This window comes from Bos indicus, chromosome 11 (genome assembly GCF_029378745.1).
Source record: "Bos indicus isolate NIAB-ARS_2022 breed Sahiwal x Tharparkar chromosome 11, NIAB-ARS_B.indTharparkar_mat_pri_1.0, whole genome shotgun sequence".
Classification (NCBI taxonomy): Eukaryota; Metazoa; Chordata; class Mammalia; order Artiodactyla; family Bovidae; genus Bos; species Bos indicus.
In genome coordinates this window covers 87,330,117-87,352,684 of record NC_091770.1, presented here as the reverse complement: position 1 = coordinate 87,352,684, position 22,568 = coordinate 87,330,117, and the positions used below count along the sequence as shown (strand labels likewise).

Here is a 22,568-nt window from a genome sequence, read left to right as displayed (position 1 = left end):
AGACATTTAGAAATAAAGTCAATATTCAGATGCTTTTTAGCTGATTGTTACCTAAACAGTTCTTTCTTGAATGCCTGAAAGTATCCAATTGCTCATTTATTCCTGGATTTTTTTGAAAATTATAATCTCTATTCACAAATATTGTCTAATCTTTGCTTCTGAATTTTCTACCAGCTGGACCATGTTATTGGAGGATCATGTTTATAAACTTTTGTTTATACAAAATTCTCACCCTAATAACAATCTCTTTTGTTGACTAGTTTTAAATTAATCTTGAGTGAGGAGGCAGGAGTAAAAGAGGGTAATGATTTCTTATAGAGATTTTGATAGAAAGTATAAGCTTAAAATGAGACTATATCTGGATAACAATAACTATTGCACTTTGCCTTTTTCACTTGTATCTTAGAGAGCTTTTTTTTTTGGAGGAATTAGCCTCTCTCTCTCTCTATATATATATATATATTTTATTTTTAATTGGAGGATAATTGCTTTACAATGTTGTGTTGCTTTCTGCCATTCAACAGTGTGAATCAGCCGTAAGTACACGTGTCCCTTCTCTCCTGAACCTCCTTCCCACCCCTATCCCACTCCTCTAGGTTGTTGCAGAGCACTGGGTTGAGCTCCCTGTGTTACACCGCAACTTCCCACTAGCTATCTGTTTTACATACAGCAACATATATGTTTCAGTGTTACTGTCTCAATTTGTCCCTCCCTTTCCTTCCCCCACTGTGTCCACAAGTCTGTTCTCTGCCTCTGCGTCTCTCTTCCTGCCCTGCAAAGAGGTTCATCAGCACCATTTTTCTAGATTCCATATATATGCGTTAATATACGATATTTTTTTTCTCTTTCTGACTTACTTCACTCTGTTAAAAGGCTCTAGGTTCATTCACCTCACTAGAACTGACTCAAATGTGTTCGTTTTTCTGACTGAGTAATATTCCATTGTATATATGTACCACAACTTCTTTATCCATTCATCTTTTGATGGACATCTAGGTTGCTTCTGTGTCCTAGCTATTGTAAATAGTGCTGCAGTGAACATTGTGGTACATGTTATCTTTTTCAATTATGGTTTTCTCAAAGTATATACTCAGTAGTGGAATTGCTGGGGCATATGGTAGTTTTATTCCTAGTTTTTGAAAGAATCTCCATACTGTTCTCCATAGTGACTGTATCAATTTACATTCCTACCAACAGTGCAGGAGGGTTCCCTTTACTGCACATCCTCTCCAGCATTCATTGTTTGTAGATTTTTTGATTATGGCCATGACCAGTGTGAGGTGATACCTCATTGTAGTTTTGATTTGCATTTCTCTAATAATGAGAGATGTCGAGCACCTTTTCATGCATTTATTGGTCATCTAAATGTCTTCTTTGGAGAAATGTCTGTTTAGGTCTTCTGTCCATTTTCTGATTGGGTTGTTTGTTCTGGTATTGAGCTGTTTGTATATTTTGGAGATTAATCCTTTGTCCATTGATTCATTTGCAGTTATTTTTCCCATTCTGAGGGTTGTCTTTTCATTTTGTTTATGGTTTCTTTTGCTGTGTGAAAGCTTTAGAGTTTAATTAAGTCCCATTTGTTTTTATTTCCATTACTCTAGGAGGTGGGTCATAGAAGATCTTTCTGGGATTTATATCAAAGAGTGTTCTGCCTATATTTTCCTCTAAGAGTTTTATAGTCTCTGATGATTACATTTAGGTCTTTAATCCATTTTTAGTTTATTTTTGTGTATTTAGTTTTATTTTGTGTATAGTTTATTTTCCTAACAAGGAAGTATTCTAATCGGTTGATTCCTTCAGCTCCATTTTACTTTCTCAAGATTGCTTTGGTTGTTCAGACTCTTGTGTTTCCATACAAATTATCAGATTTTTTTGTTCTAGTTTTGTGAAAAACGACATTGGTAATTTGATAGGGACTGCATTGAATCTGTAGATTGCTTTAGGTAGTAAAGTCATTTTAACAATATTGATTCTTCCAATCCAAGAACATGGTATATCTTTAGAGAGCTTTTTTTTTTTTTTTAAATAAACTTTTATTTGGGAATAGTTTTAGATTTATAAAAAAGCTGCAAAAATAAAAATATATCCTTTACCCAGATTCAAGTGTTATTACTATTTTATCCTACAGTTTTATTCTTTGTGCTGTTCTATCACTGTATCTATCTCTGCAATTCTATTTCTGAATCATTGAGGGTAAGTTACATTTATATGGCACATCATCCCTAAATATTTTAGTGTATATTTTCTAAGAATAGGGATAATCTCTTCAGTTCAGTTGAGTTCAGTCACTCAGTCATGTCCGACTCTTTGTGACCCGGTGGACTGCATCACGCCAGGCCTCCCTGTCTATCACCAGCTCCTGGAATTTACTCAAACTTATGTCCGTTGAGTTGGTGATGCCATTCAACCATCTCATCCTCTGTTGTTCCCTTCTCCTCCTGCTCTCAATCTTTCCCAGCATCAGGGTTTTTTCAAATGAGTCAGTTCTTCACATCAGGTGGCCAGAGTATTGGAGCTTCAGCTTCTGCATCAGTCCTTCCAATGAATATTCAGGACTGATTTCCTTTAGGATGGACTGGTTGGATCTCCTTGCAGTCCAAGGGACTCTCAAGAGTCTTCTCCAACACCACAGTTCAGAAGCATCAATTCTTCGGTGCTCAGCTTTCTTCACAGTCCAACTCTCACATCCATACATGACCACTGGAAAAACCATAGTTTTGACTAGACGGACCTTTGTTGGCAAAGTAATGTCTCTGCTTTTTAATATGCTGTCTAGGTTGATCATAACTTTCCTTCCAAGGAGCAAGTATCTTTTAGTTTCATGACTGCAGTCACCATCTGCAGTGATTTTGGAGCCCCCAAAAATAAAGTCTGACACTGTTTCCCCATCTATTTGCCATGAAGTGGTGGGACCAGGTGCCATGATCTTAGTTTTCTTTTAATCTTTGTATAACTGCAGTTAACTACTAACTTTAACTTTTTATTTTTCTGGAAGCTGCACAGAATAGATATGCCACAATTACCTCACTAGTTGTCTATTGATGGAGATTAGTGTTTAAGGATACAAGGCTAACAGGCTAAAGAAGGCAGCTAGGTGATGAATAAAAAACAAACAAATAGAACTGGAAACAATCTAAATGTCTGTCACCAGAAAAAGGGATAAAATGTGACATAGTCAGACATGGTGTATTAAATAACCTTAGATACAAGCAGCAGGAATGAACCTAACATTCTGTCGAGTGTGAGAGGCAAGTCTTAGGAAACTATGTACAGTATGATGCTATTTTTGTTAAGCTCAAAAAAGAAGTTAAACTAAATATGTAGGTATATTTATATGTTTCCTGTGGTCACGTATGGATGTGAGAGTTGGACTGTGAAGAAGGCTGAGCACTGAAGAATTGATGCTTTTGAACTGTGGTGTTGGAGAAGACTCTTGAGAGTCCCTTGGACTGCAAGGAGATCCAACCAGTCCATTCTGAAGGAGATCAGTCCTGGGATTTCTTTGGAAGGAATGATGCTGAAGCTGAAACTCCAGTACTTTGGCCACCTCATGCAAAGAGTTGATTCATTGGAAAAGACTCTGATGCTGGGAGGGATTGGGGGCAAGAGGAGAAGGGGACGACAGAGGATGAGATGGCTGGATGGCATCACCGACTCGATGGACGTGAATCTCAGTGAACTCCGGGAGTTGGTGATGGGCAGGGAGGCCTGGCATGCTGCGATTCATGGGGTCGCAAAGAGTCGGACACAACTGAGCAACTGATCTGCTCTGATATGTATGATAGAACTATTTTTTTTAAAAGTTCATGGTAAGCAAAATTCAGGATAAATAGTTGCCTCTGGAGGGAGAACCACAGAGGGAGTACTAAAGGAGGAGTCCATGGGCAGATGTAGCAGTTGATTTGATTGTATATTCTTTGCATCCCTAGCTACTCTTTGACAGTAGGAATCATGTAGTACTTCTATTTGTCATCCTTAAGACTTCATGGGCTTCCATGATGGCTCAGTGGTAAAGAATCCACCTGGAAATGCAGGAGATGCAAGAGATGCAAGTTTGATCCCTGAGTCGGGAAGATCCCCTGGAGTAGGAAATGGCTATCCACTCCAGTATTCTTGCCTGGAGAATTCCGTGGACAGAGGAGCCTGGCGAGCTTTAGTTCACGGGGTCGCAAAGTCAGACATGACTGAGCAGGCGTGTGCGCACACACACACACATAAGACCTCATATATAATACAATTCTGTATACATGGAAAAGGACTCTGTGTTTGTGGATTAAATGATTTGAAATAGCTGAAAAACAGAATTAAATACTTTATTTAGAGAAGAGTTCAAATAGATTTGTTGGGGATTTTTTTCTACCTGAATAGTAAGCTTTCAGTCTGCTTCTTTTATATTTATTATGTATCAGGAGGCTATTAGTGGCATTTGGCTGAAAAAATAAAAGAGCATTCCACTGATATTTTAGTGGTAAATGCATAAGGGATGTAATTTCTGCTTATAAGTAAGGACATTTACAAACTCAATTTATGGGTGTGTCAGTATCACTCATGAAAACCAGCTTGTGAGATTAATAATCTTATCAGTTCTTCGTACTGCTCACCCATATACCGAAACCAATAGTAAATTACCCTAGTCGGAAAATGTATGTTTGAGGCTACATGGATGACTTTTTTTTAGAAAAATAATACCTGATGTTTGCAGAGTGAAGCCAGTGATTTCATGTGAAGTGTCTGTGACTTAGTTTGATCCTGTGTCAGTATCCACCCCTGGTACCCAGCGTGCTCAGCCCAGGCCTCCCCCAAACTCTGCTTCCCAGGAGAAGGAATGAGAACCAAGTTTTGTACTTGCCTAAGGAAAACTGAGTAATGACAAAGGTTGTGCTGTGCTTAGTCGCTCAGTCGTGCCTGACTCTTTGCGACCCTGTGGACTGTAGCCCACCAGGCTCCTCTGTCCATGGAATTCTCCAGGCAAGAATACTAGAGTGGGTTGCCATGCCCTTCTCCAGGAGATCTTCCCAACCCAGGGATCGAACCCAGCTCTCTTGCATTGCAGGTGGATTCTTTACCGACTGAGCCACCAGGGAAGCCCAGTGACAAAGGTTAGTCTGCTGCAAAAATAATCATGTAACCCTGCCAAGATCAAATGGAAATTATTTGGGGATTGTCTGCTCTTCTGGATACCAGCTTTTAATATGCTTCAGTACAGATGGGTGAATTTAAATGTAGGTATTCCACAATAAGCAGAATGTTTGGAGGACAGATGCATTTTAAGAAGGAGAACTTCGGTAGGTTTTTCCCAACTCTGATCCTGAGGCCAAACCAAGTGACCCTCTCCTGTTCAGTTGGTCATCGGTTCATAAATTTGTTTTTGTTCATAAGGTCTGGACAAGTCAACAGCATGTTTCTAAAATGGTCTTATCCCCACGACCAAGACTATATTTCACGTAAAGTAATGTATTCACCATAGGCTTTCAGAAGACTAGATTTTAAATATAAAAAAGTATATTTCTTGTTACTTCTAATAGATTTACAACAATTAAGTTAATTCTAGCAGACCAGAAATGCGAATTGAACTGTTTTCTGAATCATAATGCGTGTGGAATTCATTTTATCCTTCCTCCATAAGTAATATATTACAGTGCTTTGTCATCTCTTCTGACATAGTTTTATTCTTTATTAATTTCCCTTTGCCATAGAAAGCCTTATTTTAGGTTTGGGTTAACAGGTGCATGTAGCATTAGCTTTTTCTCAGCTGAATTTTTGCTTCAAAACAACAATAAGTAAGGGTGTGGCACTGTGCTTTTTTTTTTAATAGCAAAGCAGGAAGTTCACCTCTGACAGGGTATTGTAATCAGGTTTATCACAAGAGCCTGCTGTTGTGTAACAGAAACTCTAGCTTGTCCTTACCTGTCTTCAGGCATTGCTTCATGAAGGAAAATAAACTCAGCGGAATATTTGTGAAATTCAATAAAATGCTTTCCCAAGCACGCCATTTTTAATACACGCTAGAGCAATTGATTATACCCTTGTGGTCTTTTAAAAAACATATTCACCTTGGGATTTCTTAATATTGTAATTAAATGGATCTATAGCCCTCTAGAAGCCCTATGTGTCATATTTACTATACGTTTTAGACACATCCTCCACTGTGGCTACTAATAGTACATACTCCCTCCCCCATCTCCCCTACATTTTTCAAGAAAAGTGGAGAAGGTTTGGGATGCCTTCAGACGACTGTTTATTTAGTTGACAGGCAGCTTTTCTTCATTGTACGCTTTGCGTTTGCTCACAAAAGTGCATTCACTATTCCATAGTATGTTGAAACTTTTAAATGGAAACAGCTTTTCGTTAACAAAGGAAGCATTTTCTTCCCTCCCTTCATGTCTTAGCTTTCTCTACTAAGTCTTGGCTTCTTCAGCAGCTGTACCTCCACCAGAAATGACAAAAGGTGCGATTGTTCTAGGAGATGGTGATGAAGATAATGCCAGGGGAGTTTTGTGTGTGTGGGCTGCTTGGGACTGTTTTTCTTCTGTGTTTGGTTTTGTTTTGTTTTTGTTATTCCAGAAAGTTGAGCACACCTTAAAAAAAAGAAACCAAAGGGAGGAGGGAAAAAAAGGCTTTAAAGACCCTTGAACCTTCATCCTGTGTGAACTGTTTCTTTCCATTAAATTGTTCTGTTAATATTCAGGTGGGCCCAACAACAACAAATCTGACAAAACTCACTTTACAACATAGGGGAGTGGAATCCAGAGTAGAGAGTATTGATGTGGTTTGTTTCTTCTTCCAAGCGGGCCATGGGTTTGTCTTTCTGCCATTACTCTGACTTGAGTCGAGTTCAGAAGAGGGAAACAGATGTGAAAATTAAATTTTAGAATTTCCAACCATCTCCTTTTTCTGAGTTGTGATTCCCAACTCCTGGGAGGTAAACTGTTTCATTATCTTTATTTTTTAATTTGAAGATAACCTCCTCCTCTTTCTTTCTGCCTCTGTCTCTTCTGCTGCTTTATTTTTGAGTCAAATTTCTGAAGTGTGGTGCTGATATGAAGCTTCATTTATTTCTAGCAAAAATCTTTCAGTTCATCTGGTAGAATAAACTAAAAATATATTCTTTTTCAGAGACATCATCTTTGTATAGAGTACCAGATAAGCAAATTGCTGCTTAAGCCAAAGTTGGGCCTAAACAGACTTTTCTCTTACAGGTGGAATTTATTCTGCCAATAACTTAGTAGACAGTGGAGCTACTTGTGTATTTTCAGCCTTGTTTTTTTTTTTTTTTAAATCTTTATGTGTTTTAAACCCACAGACCAATTTCTAAACAGTTAGTATGTAACATACTTATTATTCTACCATGGTCCTCGACAGTGATTCTAAGGCCTCTCAAGAATTAGTCATTTCGTCATCCCTCACTAGACTCAGCAAGAAGCAATAAAGAGGAACCTGGAAATCCATTCTGAAGTACATCTCCAGCTTTGTGAATGTTGATGAACAACATTCTGATCTCCTCTTTGAATGAGTGAAAAGAAAAGATGCAATGCTGGTTCAGCCAAACCCACTGAGTGGCACTTTGCCATGATGATTCATTTTGCCTCAGAGCAATCTTACGCCCTTTGTGAAACTAGGTCCCTGATGGTTTAAGGAAGAAAAAGACTCCTTCAGAGCTCTCAGTCACTCTCTGAGCCCCTCCAGATGACTGTCTCGATGGATCAAGCTTTAATACACTCTGAGTCTTCAAACTTTACTCCATATTTTTTCACCATCTTCCTCTGTAGGCCGCATGTCGCTCTTGGGATTGTTTGTGCAACCTCTGTTAGAGTAATCATCTAGCAGGTTTGAAATCTACCTGAGGGAAACTGAGACGAGTGTAATGATAACAGGTGTTCTCAGGTTCCCTCACTCCCACTCCCTTCCAGGATTACTACTGCTAGGCAGCATGAATAGAAACCAGCTGACGTGCTCTTTTGTTCCTGGCTTTCTGCAGCATCTTAGCCATCGCTGGAATGTGTGGGTGCACTTCTCTCATCAGGCTTGTGAACTAAAACCGTCTGAGGGTCTCTTCCAGGCTCCAGGAAGGAGAGGAGAGCCACTTTATTTTATTTTATTATTATTTTGCACAAGAATATTGTGGAGAGTTTGTTTAAACTACAGGTTCTTTTAGACCTAGTGTTAGGGATGGATTTATGAAGTCTGGTGTGGGATTGAGGACTTTTAAATCAGCGTCTTGCAAGTGGTTCTGATAGAAATGTGCTCTGAGCAATACAGACTAGTCTTTTCATCTCTGCCTCTATCTTATGTTATTGTATCATGTTCCACAAAAAAAAAAACTAGAGGTAAAAGTAGACTAATTAGGGGATAACCAAAGACCAATATAAAACAAAGTACTGTTGTACCTAAACTCCTTTGTTTTTCTGGGCTCCAAAATCACTGCAGATGGTGATTGCAGCCATGAAATTAAAAGACGCTTACTCCTTGGAAGGAGGGTTATGACCAACCTAGACAGCACATTCAAAAGCAGAGATATTACTTTGCCAACAAAGGTCTGTCTAGTCACGGCTATGGTTTTTCCAGTGGTCATGTATGGATGTGAGAGCTGGACTATAAGGAAAGCTGAACACAGAAGAATTGATGCGTTTGAACTGTGGTGTTGGAGAAGACTCTTGAGAGTCCCTTGGACTGCAAGGAGATCCAACCAGTCCATCCTAAAGGAAATCAGTCCTGAGTGTTCATTGGAAGGACTGATGTTGATGCTGAAGCTCCAATACTTTGGCCACCTGATGCAAAAAGCTGACTCATTGGAAAAGACCCTGATGTTGGGAAAAACTGAAGGCAAAAGGAGAAGAAGGCAGCAGAGGATGAGATGGCTGGATGGCATCACCGACTCAATGCACATGAGTTTGGGTGAATTCCGGAGTTGGTGATGGACAGGGAGGTCTGGCGTGCTGCAATTCATGGGGTTGCAAAAAGTTGGACACGACTGAGCGACTGAACTGAACTAAACTGAACTGAAACGTGCAAAGTTTTAGACAGTATTCTAGTAGTCCCCTTACTCTCCTTAACACATCACAGATTCCAAATGAAATATAGCACAAATGCCCAGCAACTTTTATGACATCTTTCCTTTAGGTGTGTTCTATACATGCATACATTTTTCTGAAAGTCAAAATAAGACTATTCTAATACAGTCATTAAATGTTTACTGTAATTATTTTATATCCATGTTTTGGAATCTTGTCAAAATTCCAGCCTGCTTCCGCTCTCCGGGCTAAGGACAATGGCACGAACACAAAAATGTGATCCTGTGATGACGTTCTCTACAACGGTGCCGTGTCATAGTCCTGCCAGTCTCCTGCCCCAGGTCGGATGCTTTGCTGAGCTGGTGGTGCAGGCCCCTAGAGTGGCCTGGCTTGGTTGGAATAGGGCCAGATGTGTGGGGAGTCCGTAGCCAAGCCCTGTAGAGCCAGTTGGGCCACCATTTCACGTGATGTTGGAGGCAGAAGGTAGCGGATGTCAGCGTGGATATTTTGTGTTTGTGTCCAGCCGCTAAGTCGTGTCTGACTCTTTGCGACCCCATGGACTGCAGCACACCAGGCTCCTCTGTCCTTCACTGTTTCCCGGAGTTCACTCAAATTCATTTCCATTGAGTCGGTGATGCCATCTAACCATCTCATCCTCTGCTGCCCTCTTCTCCTTTTGCCTTCAGTCTTTCCCAACATCAGGGTCTTTTCCAATGAGTCAGCTTTTTGCATCAGGTGGCCAAAGTATTGGAGCTTCAGCATCAACATCAGTCCTTCCAATGAACACTCAGGACTGATTTCCTTTAGGATGGACTGGTCTGATCTCCTTGCAGTCCAAGGGACTCTCAAGAGTCTTCTCCAACACCACAGTTCGAAAGCATCAATTCTTTTTTGCTTACTAGATTCCTTTTCATTAATGATCTTACAATTACTTGTCATGAATTTATTATCCAGTAAGTTGGTTTTCTGAGATGATTATTTTTCAAAGCGGAACATTCACTGCTCTAGTGTTTGTTTGTTTGCAGGTAAAAGTACTTAATTTCATCTCCTACCTGCATTATTTAAAAGGATTGTCGCTTTAGTCATGTCTGACTCTTCGCAGCTCCATGACTAGAATTCTTGTGTCCATGGAATTGTCCAGGCAAGAATACTGGAGTGGGTTGCCATTTCCTTCTCCAGGGGATCTTCCTGATGCAAGGATTGAACCCCAGTCTCCTGCATTGTAGGCAGAGTCTTTACCGCTTAAGCTACCAGGGAAGCAGGATTAGGGTTACCATAAATCTTGTCAGTAATGTTAATTGTTAACTTGAGAAGATACTTCAAATTCTGGGCAAAATGAAGCAGATATCTAAATGAGTTGATTTTATAAAGATAAAAAGACAGCTTTTCCAAAAGGTCACTGAGAGTATATGTTTTCATTTTTAACTTTTTTTTTTTTGGGATGGGGGGGCTCTTTTCAGTTTATTGCATGTAGGAGTTACACTAGTCCCAAGTTAAAAGCAAACCCCAAATTATGGTTACATTATACAGGCTGTGAGGTTTTTAAACTCGTGACTAGGGACAGAAGGGAAATTCTACTCATTGCAATGAAATCCTCACTTAAGCTTCAGTAAGCCGAAAGCACTTAAAACCCGTGAACCTTCAGCTGGTCGTCCTTAGCCAGTCCAGTCTCCACCAGGAACTGGCATATGTTCTTGTGCTGGTCACCCTGTAGCTTAATTCCTTCTCCGTATTCTGGATGCTCAATTACAGTACCATTGCACGCAAATTTCTTCTTAAACGTCTTCACTAGTTTCTTTTTATCATAATCATCAGTGATCTCTTGGACAGTAGTAAGGGTCTTCCTGCCGTTTCTCTGTTGAATTCTTATATGGATATAATCCTCAGTGCCAGCAGGAAGCAGATCATCACCCTCACTTGTATCAGCAAAGGGTCGAAAGAGTGGATGTTCTGGATAGGGGACATAAAGTATGATTCCTTTTCCTCGGTGGAAATGGCCTGCGGAAGGTGGTGGCGGGAGAAAGCGGGCGGCGGGACAGAGCCTCCATCGGGAGGCAAGGGGAGGCCGCTGAGTCCCTGGCGGCAGCTCAGTGACTGGGTCATTTTTTCCTTTTTAAATTTACAGATTAAAATAGAGTTGTTAATAGTATTTTCATATACAAATAGAATTACTGTACCTGAGCATTTAGAAACAGACTTAAAAGGCCACATTGCTATTTGGTTAGAAATTTACTTTGTATTCTTCAGCTACAGGTTGATCATATGTTAATAATATAGCATAAACTGAAAGCCTTTTTTCCCTAATAAAACTCAAAATTTTCAGTAGAGTTCAGTTGCTCAGTCGTGTCCGACCCTTTGCGACCCCATGAATTGCAGCACACCAGGCCTCCGTGTCCATCACCAACTCCTGGAGTTTACCCAGACTCATGTCCATCTAGTCAGTGATGCCATCCAGCCATCTCATCCTCCGTTGTCCCCTTCTCCTGCCCCCAAACCCTCCCAGCATCAGGGTCTTTTCCAATGAGTCAACTCTTCGCATGAGGTGGCCAAAGTATTGGAGTTGCAGCTTTAGCATCAGTCCTTCCAAAGAACACCCAGGACTGATCTCCTTTAGGATGGACTGGTTGGATCTCCTTGCAGTCCAAGGGACTCTCAAGAGTCTTCTCCAACACCACAGTTCAAAAGCATCAATTCTTTGGCACTCAGCTTTCTTCACAGTCCAACTTTCACATCCATACATGACCACTGGAAAAACCATAGCCTTGACCAGACAGACCTTTGTTGGCCAAGTAACGTCTCTGCTTTTGAATATGCTATCTAGGTTGGTCATAACCCTCCTTCTAAGGAGCAAGCATCTTTTGATTTCAAGGCTGCAGTCACCATCTGCAGTGATTTTGGAGCCCAGAAAAATAAAGTCTGACACAGTTTCCACTGTTTCCCCATCTATTTCCCATGAAGTGATGAGACCAGATGCCATGATCTTCGTTTTCTGAATGTTGAGCTTTAAGCCAACTTTTTTACTCTCCTCTTTCACTTTCATCAAGAGGCTTTTTAGTTCCTCTTCACTTTCTGCCACAAGGGTGGTATCATCTGCATATCTGAGGTTATTGATATTTCTCCTGGCAATCTTGATTCCAGCCTGTGCTTCTTCCAGCCCAGCGTTTCTCATGATGTACTCTGCTTGGAAGTTAAATAAGCAGGGTGACAATATACAGCCTTGACGTACTCCTTTTCCTATTTGGAACCAGTCTGTTGTTCCAAGTCCAGTTCTAACTGTTGCTTCCTGACCTGCATATAGGTTTCGCAAGAGGCATGTCAGGTGGTCTGGTATTCCCATCTCTTTCAGAATTTTCCACAGTTTATTGTGATCCACACAGTCAAAGGCTTTGGCATAGTCAATAAAGCAGAAATAGATGTTTTTCTGGAATTCTCTTGCTTTTTCTATGATCCAGAGGATGTTGGCAATTTGATCTCTGGTTCCTCTGCCTTTTCTAAAACCAGCTTGAACATCTGGAAGTTCACGGTTCACGTATTGCTGAAGCCTGGCTTGGAGAATTTTGAGCATTACTTTACTAGCGTGTGAGATGAGTGCAATTGTGCGGTAGTTTGAACATTCTTTGGCATTGCCTTTCTTTGGGATTGGAATGAAAACTGACCTTTTCCAGTCCTGTGTCCACTGCTGAGTTTTCCAAACTTGCTGGCGTATTGAGTGCAGCACTTTCACAGCATCATCTTCCAGGATTTGAAATAGCTCAACTGGAATTCCATCACTTGCACTAGCTTTGTTCATAGTGATGCTTTCTAAGGCCCACTTGACTTCACATTCCAGGATGTCTGGCCCTAGGTGAGTGATCACACCATCGTGATTATCTTGGTTGTGAAGATCTTTTTTGTACAGTTCTTCTGTGTATTCTTGTCACCTCTTCTTAATATCTTCTGCTTCTGTTAGGTCCATACCATTTCTGTCCTTTACTGAGCCCAGCTTTGCATGAAATGTTCCCTTGGTATCTTTAATTTTCTTGAAGAGATCTCTAGTCTTTCCCATTCTGTTGTTTTCCTCTATGTCTTTGCATTGATCGCTGAGGAAGGCTTTCTTATCTCTCCTTGCTATTCTTTGGAACTCTGCATTCAGATGGATATATCTTTCCTTTTCTCCTTTGCTTTTCGCTTCTCTTCTTTTCACAGCTATTTGTAAGGCCTCCCCAGACAACCATTTTGCTTTTTTGCATTTCTTTTCCATGGGGATGGTCTTGATCCCTGTCTCCTGTACAGTGTCACGGACCTCTGTCCATAGTTCATCAGGTACTCTATCAGATCTAGTCCCTTAAATCTATTTCTCACTTCCACTGTATAGGCATAAGGAATTAAAAGTTTAGATACTGAAATACTGGTATCAAAATAAATACAATACAAAGAAGGTTGTAACCTCAGGCAAAGTAAAATTGGACATAGTTATAAATTCTGGAAATTTACAGTTTGTTTTCTGTAAGTAAGTCAAGTCGCTCAGTCATGTCTGACTCTGCGACCCCATGGACTATGGCCTGCCAGGCTCTTCTGTTCATGGGATTTTCCAGGTAAGAGTACTGGAGTGGGTTGCCATTTCCTTCTCCAGGGGATCTTCCCAACCCAGGGTTCGAACCCAGGTCTCCAGCATTGCAGGCAGATGCTGTACCATCTGAGCCAGTACCATTATAATGTGTTCCCTTGTGCTTTATAATTGCATGTAAGCTGAACATACCAAAGTAACATTGAACAGAGAAGTATTCGTCCTTTCACTTGGTTCCCAAACACCTTCACACGTTTAGAAAATGGGCAAGACATGACAGAGCAATATTATTGGTACAAATTGTTGGGAAACAGATTTTCACTTAGAATAAGGAAGAAGCTTGTAATGATTAAATGCATTACAAATTGAATAGACTACCTTCAGGAAAGGTATTGAGTTCCCATCACTGGAGATTTAAAAGAAGAGCTAGACATACAGCTGCTAGGGGGTTTTGTAAATTTAGACCAGATACCTTTAAAGGTCTTGCCAACTCTGAATTTGCTGGTTGGATGATTTCTCGTATAGAGTGATGTATGAAGTGATTGTTACACAAAATAGTTTACTGAAGTTTCTCTCTTACCATGTTTTTTTAAGCTAGACATACATACAGCAAAGTGAACATATCACAAATGTACCCAACCTGATGAACTTTCATTACCTGAACCAGCCCCCTAGATCAAGAAACAACAATCTCTGCACCCCAGAAGCTCCATCCAGTCCCCACTTCCAGTCGTGATCACCTGCACCCTGAGAGTAATCTCACTCTTGACTTCCAGTCAACTTTAATAAATATTGCCAAACAGGTTTCCAGAATGTTTGTATTCTGGCCTAATTTTAACGAGGTCCAACCATGTCAGAAGGAGAAGGCAATGGCACCCCACTCCAATATTCTTGCCTGGCAAATCCCATGGATGGAGGAGCCTGGTAGCTGCAATCCATGAGGTCGCTAACAGTCGGACACGACTGAGCGACTTCACTTTCACTTTTCACTTTCATGCATTGGAGAAGGAAATGGCAACCCACTCCAGTGTTCTTGCCTGGAGAATCCCAGGGACAGGAGAGCCAGTTGGGCTGCCGTCTATGGGGTCGCACAGAGTCGGCCACGACTGAAGCGACTTAGCAGCAGCAACCATGTCAGAAATGTTAGTTTTTCTGAAATCCCATAGATCTTTAAAAAAAAATCTTAGTTGTAGCACTCAACAGCTATCTTATCCTATAGTTATTTTTGAACACTGACCTCCTTTTCTAGAGTATATATTCCTTGAAGAGATCACTTTATTCATCTTTATATTTCCCGAAGTATCTTACATAGAATAGACTCTAAATTTAATATTTTTATGTGAATGGATAAGTAAATGAGGAAAAATTATATGTAGTATCAATGAGAAGAATGTTTAGAAATTGCAGAAATATAAATAGCATACCAAATTAACTACAAGGCTGCTCTTAAAATGAACAGAATTAATTTATTAATATTGGCTCATACATTTTCCCAAATTCTGTAAGATACTCTTTCTTATAGGCTAACATGTGAGAAAATAGAAAGCTGAATCACACGTTTCTAACTAATAGACTTAAGCCCTGGTGTCATCTCCAACATAGAAGCATGTGAATGTTATGTGACACTGAACTGAATCTGTTAGCTGTGAATTTGAAGGTTGGCGAGAGGGTGCTGGTTAGGGAAGGCGAGAGGGAAGTCCTGCTTTGCTGGGATTATGACAACATCATAATTCCAGTAGGATTGCAGCTTTATCCCAGATTCTTCCATGATTGGCAAGAAGTAATGGTTTCACTATATCATGGGTAAGGCCAGTAAGAATTGTTTGAGCCAGATAGAATTTTAGTGGCTTTTTAATTTATCACTATTACTGTTTAAAACAGCTCAGTGAGGATATTTGGGGTTTATGGGTGTTTCTACTTAATGTTTTTAATCTATACTCCAAGTTTTATTCAGTGAATACATGTTATTTTTAAAATCAGAAAGTAGTTTTAAAAATAATTTATGTTGCAAAAATTGCTACTTTGACTATCTCTTTCATTCCAGTCTTGGCCTAACTATGAAGTTATCTTTAAAAAAATAATTGAAGTTGCCACATTTTTAGATTTGCCACGTTTTCCAGACATAACTGAAAACTGCTATCTTCATCCAAACATCTTGTGTATGAAATACTTGATGGAGGTCAATCTCCCTGGTAAGTGTGAGGTATATATGGTGAGTAAGCCTTGACTTATTGAATTATTATGAAAAATGTATTGAATCCTCTCAATCAGAGACTATTAGAGTCACCTGACAGGGTCCACAGTAACATGAAGGTTAATTTCAAAATTCTTTCTTAAAATGTTTTGGACCATTTAAAATGGTTAAAAGGACACTCTTCAGAAGTAATGAGTTCTATTTTGGATGAAAGGGATAAGCTTGAGAGATAATGTTTGGTTTTTACAGTAAGTTTTTGCTGAATACAAGTAACACATGATTCAGTATGTATTATTAATTACTTAGGAACCTCCGCCAAAAAAGGGCAGCACTCCTCCATTTGCATGAAGCATAATTATTAAAGAATTCTAATTTTTAAAATCCCAGAAGTTAATCTACAGTGATATTTTTATTGTTTAGTAACATATTGCTGTTTCCAGTCCCTAAAGCAAATGGAGATGAAGGTCTGGTAGGATGCAAAGGCAGCCTCACTAGCCCTTCTTCACAATACACCAAGACACAGGTCACCCCAGCGGAATTCGCCGATGGAATCTATTCCTGAATTTCTTGCTAAACTAGAAATGTGAGAAATGCAGGGTTTCTATTCTTAACAGAAAATACAAACATGGCGTGACTATATTATTGCTTATGCAAATAAAAAAATGTGATTGAATATATTTTTAATAGGAAAGGAAAAGACATGTTGTATGAAAAAAAACAATATACAAAGCTGCACATATAATTTTAGCTATAAAAATAAACATAAATTGGAGTAACATATATACACAAATGTAAATATTAAGTCTTATAAAATATTTTTTAAAGAGGAAAAAATACACTTCTCAAAATGTATCATTTATTAAGCTAAGGAATGTATGTCTCTTACTGTAACTTCAGAAGTCACTGGCTCTTTGATTAAGATTCCAGAATTTGGGAAGTCTGATTGCTGCACTTTAGCAAGTTACATATATTGGTTTATTGTTTTGGATTTTGGTTTTTTGATTTACTTTTGGAGTGTTTTTTTTCAAAATATGGCAAGTTCCTGTGTTCTGTTATATACTCCAAAATCCTAAGCTCATAATGGGGAACACTAAGATATGGAAAGAATGCAAGGAATTTCCAAAATATAACTGGCTCAGGCTGGGTTATGGCAAGTGTTTAGCTCACGTAGTTGCTATTGGACAGAAACGATGGTGGCAGTGTTTTCTGACCAGTGTGTGTAACTTAGTAGTATTTCTCACCCAACTCTTCCTGAAAGTAACAAGTAGAATTAAAACCACTATAATATACAGAGAGAGACTGCTATCATCTGATGTTTTAAAGTGCTGTTTTAGAGACCATTTTAAAAAGAGCCAAGTTAGAGAAATTTTACTTCTCACAAAGTGTTCAATAGAAATAATTTGGAATATAGATAAAAAACTATACACAAGTGTTATTGACCTTGTTTTTAATACTGAGAAATCAGAAATAAATATCCAACAGAAAGGTAATGTTTAAGTAAATATTTTGTATATTAAGTGGAACCGTGTGCATCTTTTAAAATCATGTTTGTGAAGAGTATATAAAAGCATGGGAAATGTTTATGTCATAATAGAAAAGGAAATAGGCCAAATTATAAATTATATATAATATAATCATAGCTATATAGTTAAAATATTCGTGAAAATATTGGAAATAAATTTACCCAAATATTGAAGTGCTATGTCTAAGTTATAGTAATGCATTTTTTCCTTCTTTGCACTTTATGTATCTTATAAATGTCCTATACTGAGTTTGTATTACGTAATAGTGGGAGGAAACAGTAAACAAAATAGATCTACAAACTAAGATGTGGTGGTCCCTTCACCTTAGAAATTACATTCTAAAATGTGACATTGATTGGCCTCCTACCCATGAGATTATAAGAAGACTTCTAGAATATTGCCATTTTCAAAGCTGAAAGTTTGCACTCTACAGTTCTCTTGTGCTGTTGATCAAAAAGAAGAGATCTGTGTACTTGGCCCTTTTTCAAAGAGAGGTTTTCGGGTTCCCAGAAAACTAAAGGTGGTTTTAAGCATGCTGGGGCAACGAATGCCCCTCCTCAGTGCCTTTATGTATGACAATGTCGTCTCTGGAACTGAGCAGAAAGCAGCTTCCAGCAAGCATGTCACACACACACACCCTTGCTGAGTAAGCACTGCCTCTTTTGTGGCTCTGACTGAACTCCAAATACATCCCTTAGTTTTGTCCCTCATCCTGGGACTGAGAAGCCGGCCAGAGAGAATTCCTGGCAGCTTTCATAATCATGTCTGTTTAATTTGTGGGGAACCCTGTAGAGTTTCCAAAGTGCCTTCATCTGTATTACCTCATCTGTGAAGGTGGAAAGGGAGGACGGGTAGGTGTGCTCATCTCAGATGAAACGTAGGCAAGCTGAGTGACGCCTGGCTGCTTGACGGCCGAGGCGTCACATAGTACTCCAGGTCCCATAATACTCCAGGTCAGAATCTTCGTTTTTCTCTCCTCTCCTGGCTCCCTTCCTCATAATTGCTTTCATTTGCTTTTTATTACTATGTACTTTTAGTATAAGAGAAGCAATTCAAGATATTAATTTTAAATAAATAGGGGAGACATTTTTCAAGAAATACCATTTTTATAGTAATACATTCTATATATAATACTATATAGAGAGACATGTATGTACTGTATGTAATATTATTTGTACTGTTATAAAAGTATTGTATATTACATTAAGAGAATAGAATCAATAGAACATAATGACTGACAGTATATAGGAAATGCAATACAACTTATTATGCTCTTGTAAAGAACAACTGTTCTACTTGAATTTAATCAAAACATAGGTACTTCAGTTAGTAAGTAAAGAAATTTGCTTAGTAATTCAGAGTTTTCAAAGTATAATTCACTTGTCCTGTCTTTTATGTCCTATGTTTATCCTCACCATAACCCACTTTTACAAATGAAGAAACTGAGGTTGAGTGGCTCTAGTCCGGAGTCACAAAGCTCATGATCAGAAGGCCTGAATATATAGGCTGTAGGTGTTCTGGCTCCAAGTCCCAAGTTACTCAGCCTTGAATAACAGATGAGTCTGTGCTGAGCGTGTAATTTCTTTGGGAAAGCAGTGCAGCGGGCGGGATGCACTCTGGAAGGCCAGGCGCCCTAGCTTTCCGAGTGAGTACATATTAGAGAAGCCCTTGGTCTTACAGGAAAGTTAGTTTCAGGTAAATGCAAATTGCTGTAGAAACACAGACAAGGAGCGTGGATGAAGCAATAGAAGATGGATGTGTGCCTGTATATTTGGTGCCAAGATATGTGCCATAGATAGCAGGCATTTTGGGAAGTCAGAATAGGAGAAGATAAACCTTGCCAGGATTCGACCATTTGTTTTTCTATACACATTTCATTTTTTGGTTTATTTATACACAAAATGGTATACCTCAGAGTTCTGGCATAGTATCATATTTTAAGATAAAGCTTATCTCATGGATGTATACATTAGTATGGTCTCATTAACCAAAGAATTTAATTTCACATTTTTCTGTTTTGTTCTTCAACAGATGAAATGCATAATGTAACCTGCCTAGTGGTAAAATCGACTGGAATAGGAGAAGTGGATTTTCTAAGATTTGATCCTATAGCTAAAAAGGCAAAAACTGTTAAATATGATGTGCAAGCTGTAGCTGTCATTGTAGTGGCATTGAAACTGCTCTTTTTATTGGATGACAATTTAGAATGGTAAGTGTGTGTACTCTTAGGAGGAAAAAATTGTATGATTTTCCCCTACTAATTCAGAGTAAAGGATTCTATATCCTTTACTCAGTAGAAAGTAGAGACTCTCAGTTGTTACAGAACACTGACTCGTAGCAGCAGTTACTCCTTACCTGATGTTTTGGCTCAGGTATTTGTCAGAGATTTCATTCTCCTTTAGAAAGTTGTTTGGATCATGTTTTCTTCCATTTTTAGGAAGATACACATGTGTCTCTTTCTCTTGAGTTTTAAATCATCATACACAAATTCTAAAGAGTCACTTAGCACTTCATCTGTGTACCTTTTGGTTTCTGGCACTATGTATCCTCAAAGATTATTTTGGAAAGTGAAAGAATCTTAAAATGCCAACAAAGAGTGGCAGTGTCTTTTTCCCTATTTAAGTGCTTGCTTCTGCATTAAAAGTTGGCATCAGTTTCAAGTACTGTTCTATACTTTTCTTTCGGAAGAATTCAAAATTTAACTGTCTTCAAATGAATGATTTCCAAATAAATTGATTTGTTTATTTGTGTCTCCAGGTCTTTGTCTAATATTGCCAAGAAATATAATGAAAAGAACAAAGAAGGTACTTTTTTTGTTTTTAGTCAATCAAGTGATTGTAAAAGGTGAATTAAAAGATACAATAAATATAGAGAAGAAGAAACTTGTACCTTGTATCAGACTGTTTATATGTATAATTATCTAATATATCTTCTATTCTCAAGGAGGTAATAGTCAAATCTAGGATAAACAGACATGTAAAAAGATGGTTTCAATATGTGGAATCTAGAAAAATAGTAAAGATCTTATTTGCAAAGCAAAAATAGAAACACAGCTGTAGAGAAGAAACGTATGATTACCAAAGGGGAAAAGGCAGGGGGATGGGGTGAATTGGGAGATTGGTATTGACATATATCTACACTACTATGTATAAAATAGATCACTAATGAGAACCTACTGTAGAGCTGCGGGAGCTCTGCTCAGTGCTCTGTGGTGACTTTAATTGGAAGAAAGTCCAAAAAAGGGGGATATATGTGTATGTATGGCTGATTCAGTTTGCTGTACAACAGAAACTGACACCACAGTGTAAAGCAGCTATATTCCAATTTTTTTTTTTTTAAGGTAGTTTTGGTGTAATAAAGGGCCACAGTATAGGTGAGAGCTCAGAACGGAAGGGAGTGACAGCAGATTGCTCAGGAGTCATACTAGAGTGTGGACATAGTCAGTCCCTCCATAATTTCCAAGGGCTGGCATATAAATGTTTAGTCAGATCAGTGAGTAGAGACTCAAATGAGCAACATGTGTTATAATAATGTGACATATTTGGTTAATAATCATGGATTTCATTTCTTTCAGATAAACCATGGTTTGATTTCAGAAAATGGTACCAAGTTATGAAGAAAGCTATTGATGAGAAAAAACAAAAGTGGGAGGAAGCCAGGGCAAAGTATGTTACCTCTTCTAGCTTTAGATTCACCGACTTTATTTTTCAAGTCTATTGCTTTACATCTGAAAGCTCGAGTTTCATCAGTTCAGACTCACCAGCATTATGACCCTTTTTTCTAGAATTAACCCCTCTGTCTAAACTTTTTAAAATATTTCTATTAACTATTAGTGAGTGAGTGAAAGTCGCTCAGTTATGTCCGACTTTTTGCAACCCCATGGGCCGTATAGTCCCTGGAATTCTCCAGGCCAGAATACTGGAGTGGGTAACCTTTTCCTTCTCCAGGGGATCTTCCCAAACCAGGAATCAAACCGGGGTCTCCTGCTTTGCAGGCAGATTCTTTACCAACTGAGCTATCAGGGAAGCCCTATAATGTCCTTTTAGGGGCGTCCCTGGTGATCCAGTGGTTAAGACTCCACACTGCCAACGTGAGGGAGGCAGGGTCCATCCGTGGTCAGGGAACTAAGATACCACATGCCACACGGTGTGGCCAGAAGATTTAAAAAATAGTAATATTAGTGTCCTCCTCCTGATCCAGAATCCAGTCCAGGGAGCTGTATTGTACCCAGTACTCATCTTTTCGTAATCTGCATGACTCTTCTCTGCGTTTCTGGTATTCCTCCCTCTTTCGTTTCCCACAGTGGCTCAGTTCCCATCTGCGCTTCCCACTATTACAGAAGACTGCAGACGTCAGCCTGTGTCGTCTATAACTGGACTGTTCCTCCAAAATAAAGTTCCCTATAAAAATCCAAACAAAGCAAAGCAGAAAGAGAGTAGCATGTTTCAGTCAGTCTCACTGTTTGACCTGGAGCTCTCCTCCTCACGTAGGTCCATTGTTGTTGTTTAGTCGCTAAGTTGTGTCCAACTCTTCGTGACCCCCATGGACTGCAGCACGCCAGATTCCTCTGTCCATGGGGTTTCCCAGGCAAGAATACTGGAGTGGGTTGCTGTTTCCTTCTCCAGGGGATCTTCCCGACCCAGGGATCAAATCCGCATCTCCTGAATTGGCAGGCGGTTCTTTACCACTGAGCAACAGGGAAGCCCACCCAGGTCCACCGTGGCAGAGTGGAAAGAGCATAGCATTAGAGACAGTGCAGGGGTGAATCCTGATTGTTTAAAACCAGCTGTTTAACTGCGGCCTCAGTGCACTGAAATGTAGTCAGCTCATAAATTTTCAGAGATACTGTGTTATGTAGTAGAGGGTACATTGCTATAGGTTTCTGATTTGAACGGGTTTTATATCTGTTCTTGGAACTTTGAGTCTCTGTGAAACTTTGAAGAAAAGGTTAACATTTCTGTAGTTTATGTCATTTTGCAACAGTACTCATTTGCTCAAGTCATTTTATATCCCCTGAGAAAAATCAAGATTCCTCAAATTAGTTAAAATGATAACTCCAGTTTCTTCATCAGTAAAGTAAGGCTAATAAGGCCTCCTTGATATTCTTAATCAAGAACTAAATTTCAGTGTTTGCAGATAGAATTAGATTATTTCTCCCCTGAATTTAAGAGAGCTTTTAAATCGAGAAACAGACTTCTGGGGATGAATAAAGCGCTGTGGGAGAGAGGATCCTTGCTGAAGAGGGGAGGAGATGGGCAGTTTCTTCCTGTTCAGGTTGGACAGATAGTGAGGGT

At 39.2% G+C, this 22,568-nt stretch overlaps 1 protein-coding gene and 1 pseudogene across 2 annotated transcripts in view; one reads left to right on the top strand and one right to left on the bottom strand.

Moving 5' to 3' along the window:
* Positions 1–22,568, top strand: part of TAF1B (TATA-box binding protein associated factor, RNA polymerase I subunit B) — a 55,435-nt gene that overhangs the window by 25,744 nt on the left and 7,123 nt on the right. For both annotated transcript variants that reach the window (XM_019970718.2, XM_070799149.1), the window contains 4 exons: positions 15,602–15,749; positions 19,306–19,483; positions 20,032–20,078; positions 20,849–20,939. In XM_019970718.2, coding sequence (XP_019826277.1) covers positions 15,602–15,749; positions 19,306–19,483; positions 20,032–20,078; positions 20,849–20,939 — 464 coding nt within the window. The remainder of the gene's footprint in view (positions 1–15,601; positions 15,750–19,305; positions 19,484–20,031; positions 20,079–20,848; positions 20,940–22,568) is intronic.
* Positions 10,531–10,976, bottom strand: LOC109566401 (eukaryotic translation initiation factor 1 pseudogene; annotated as a pseudogene).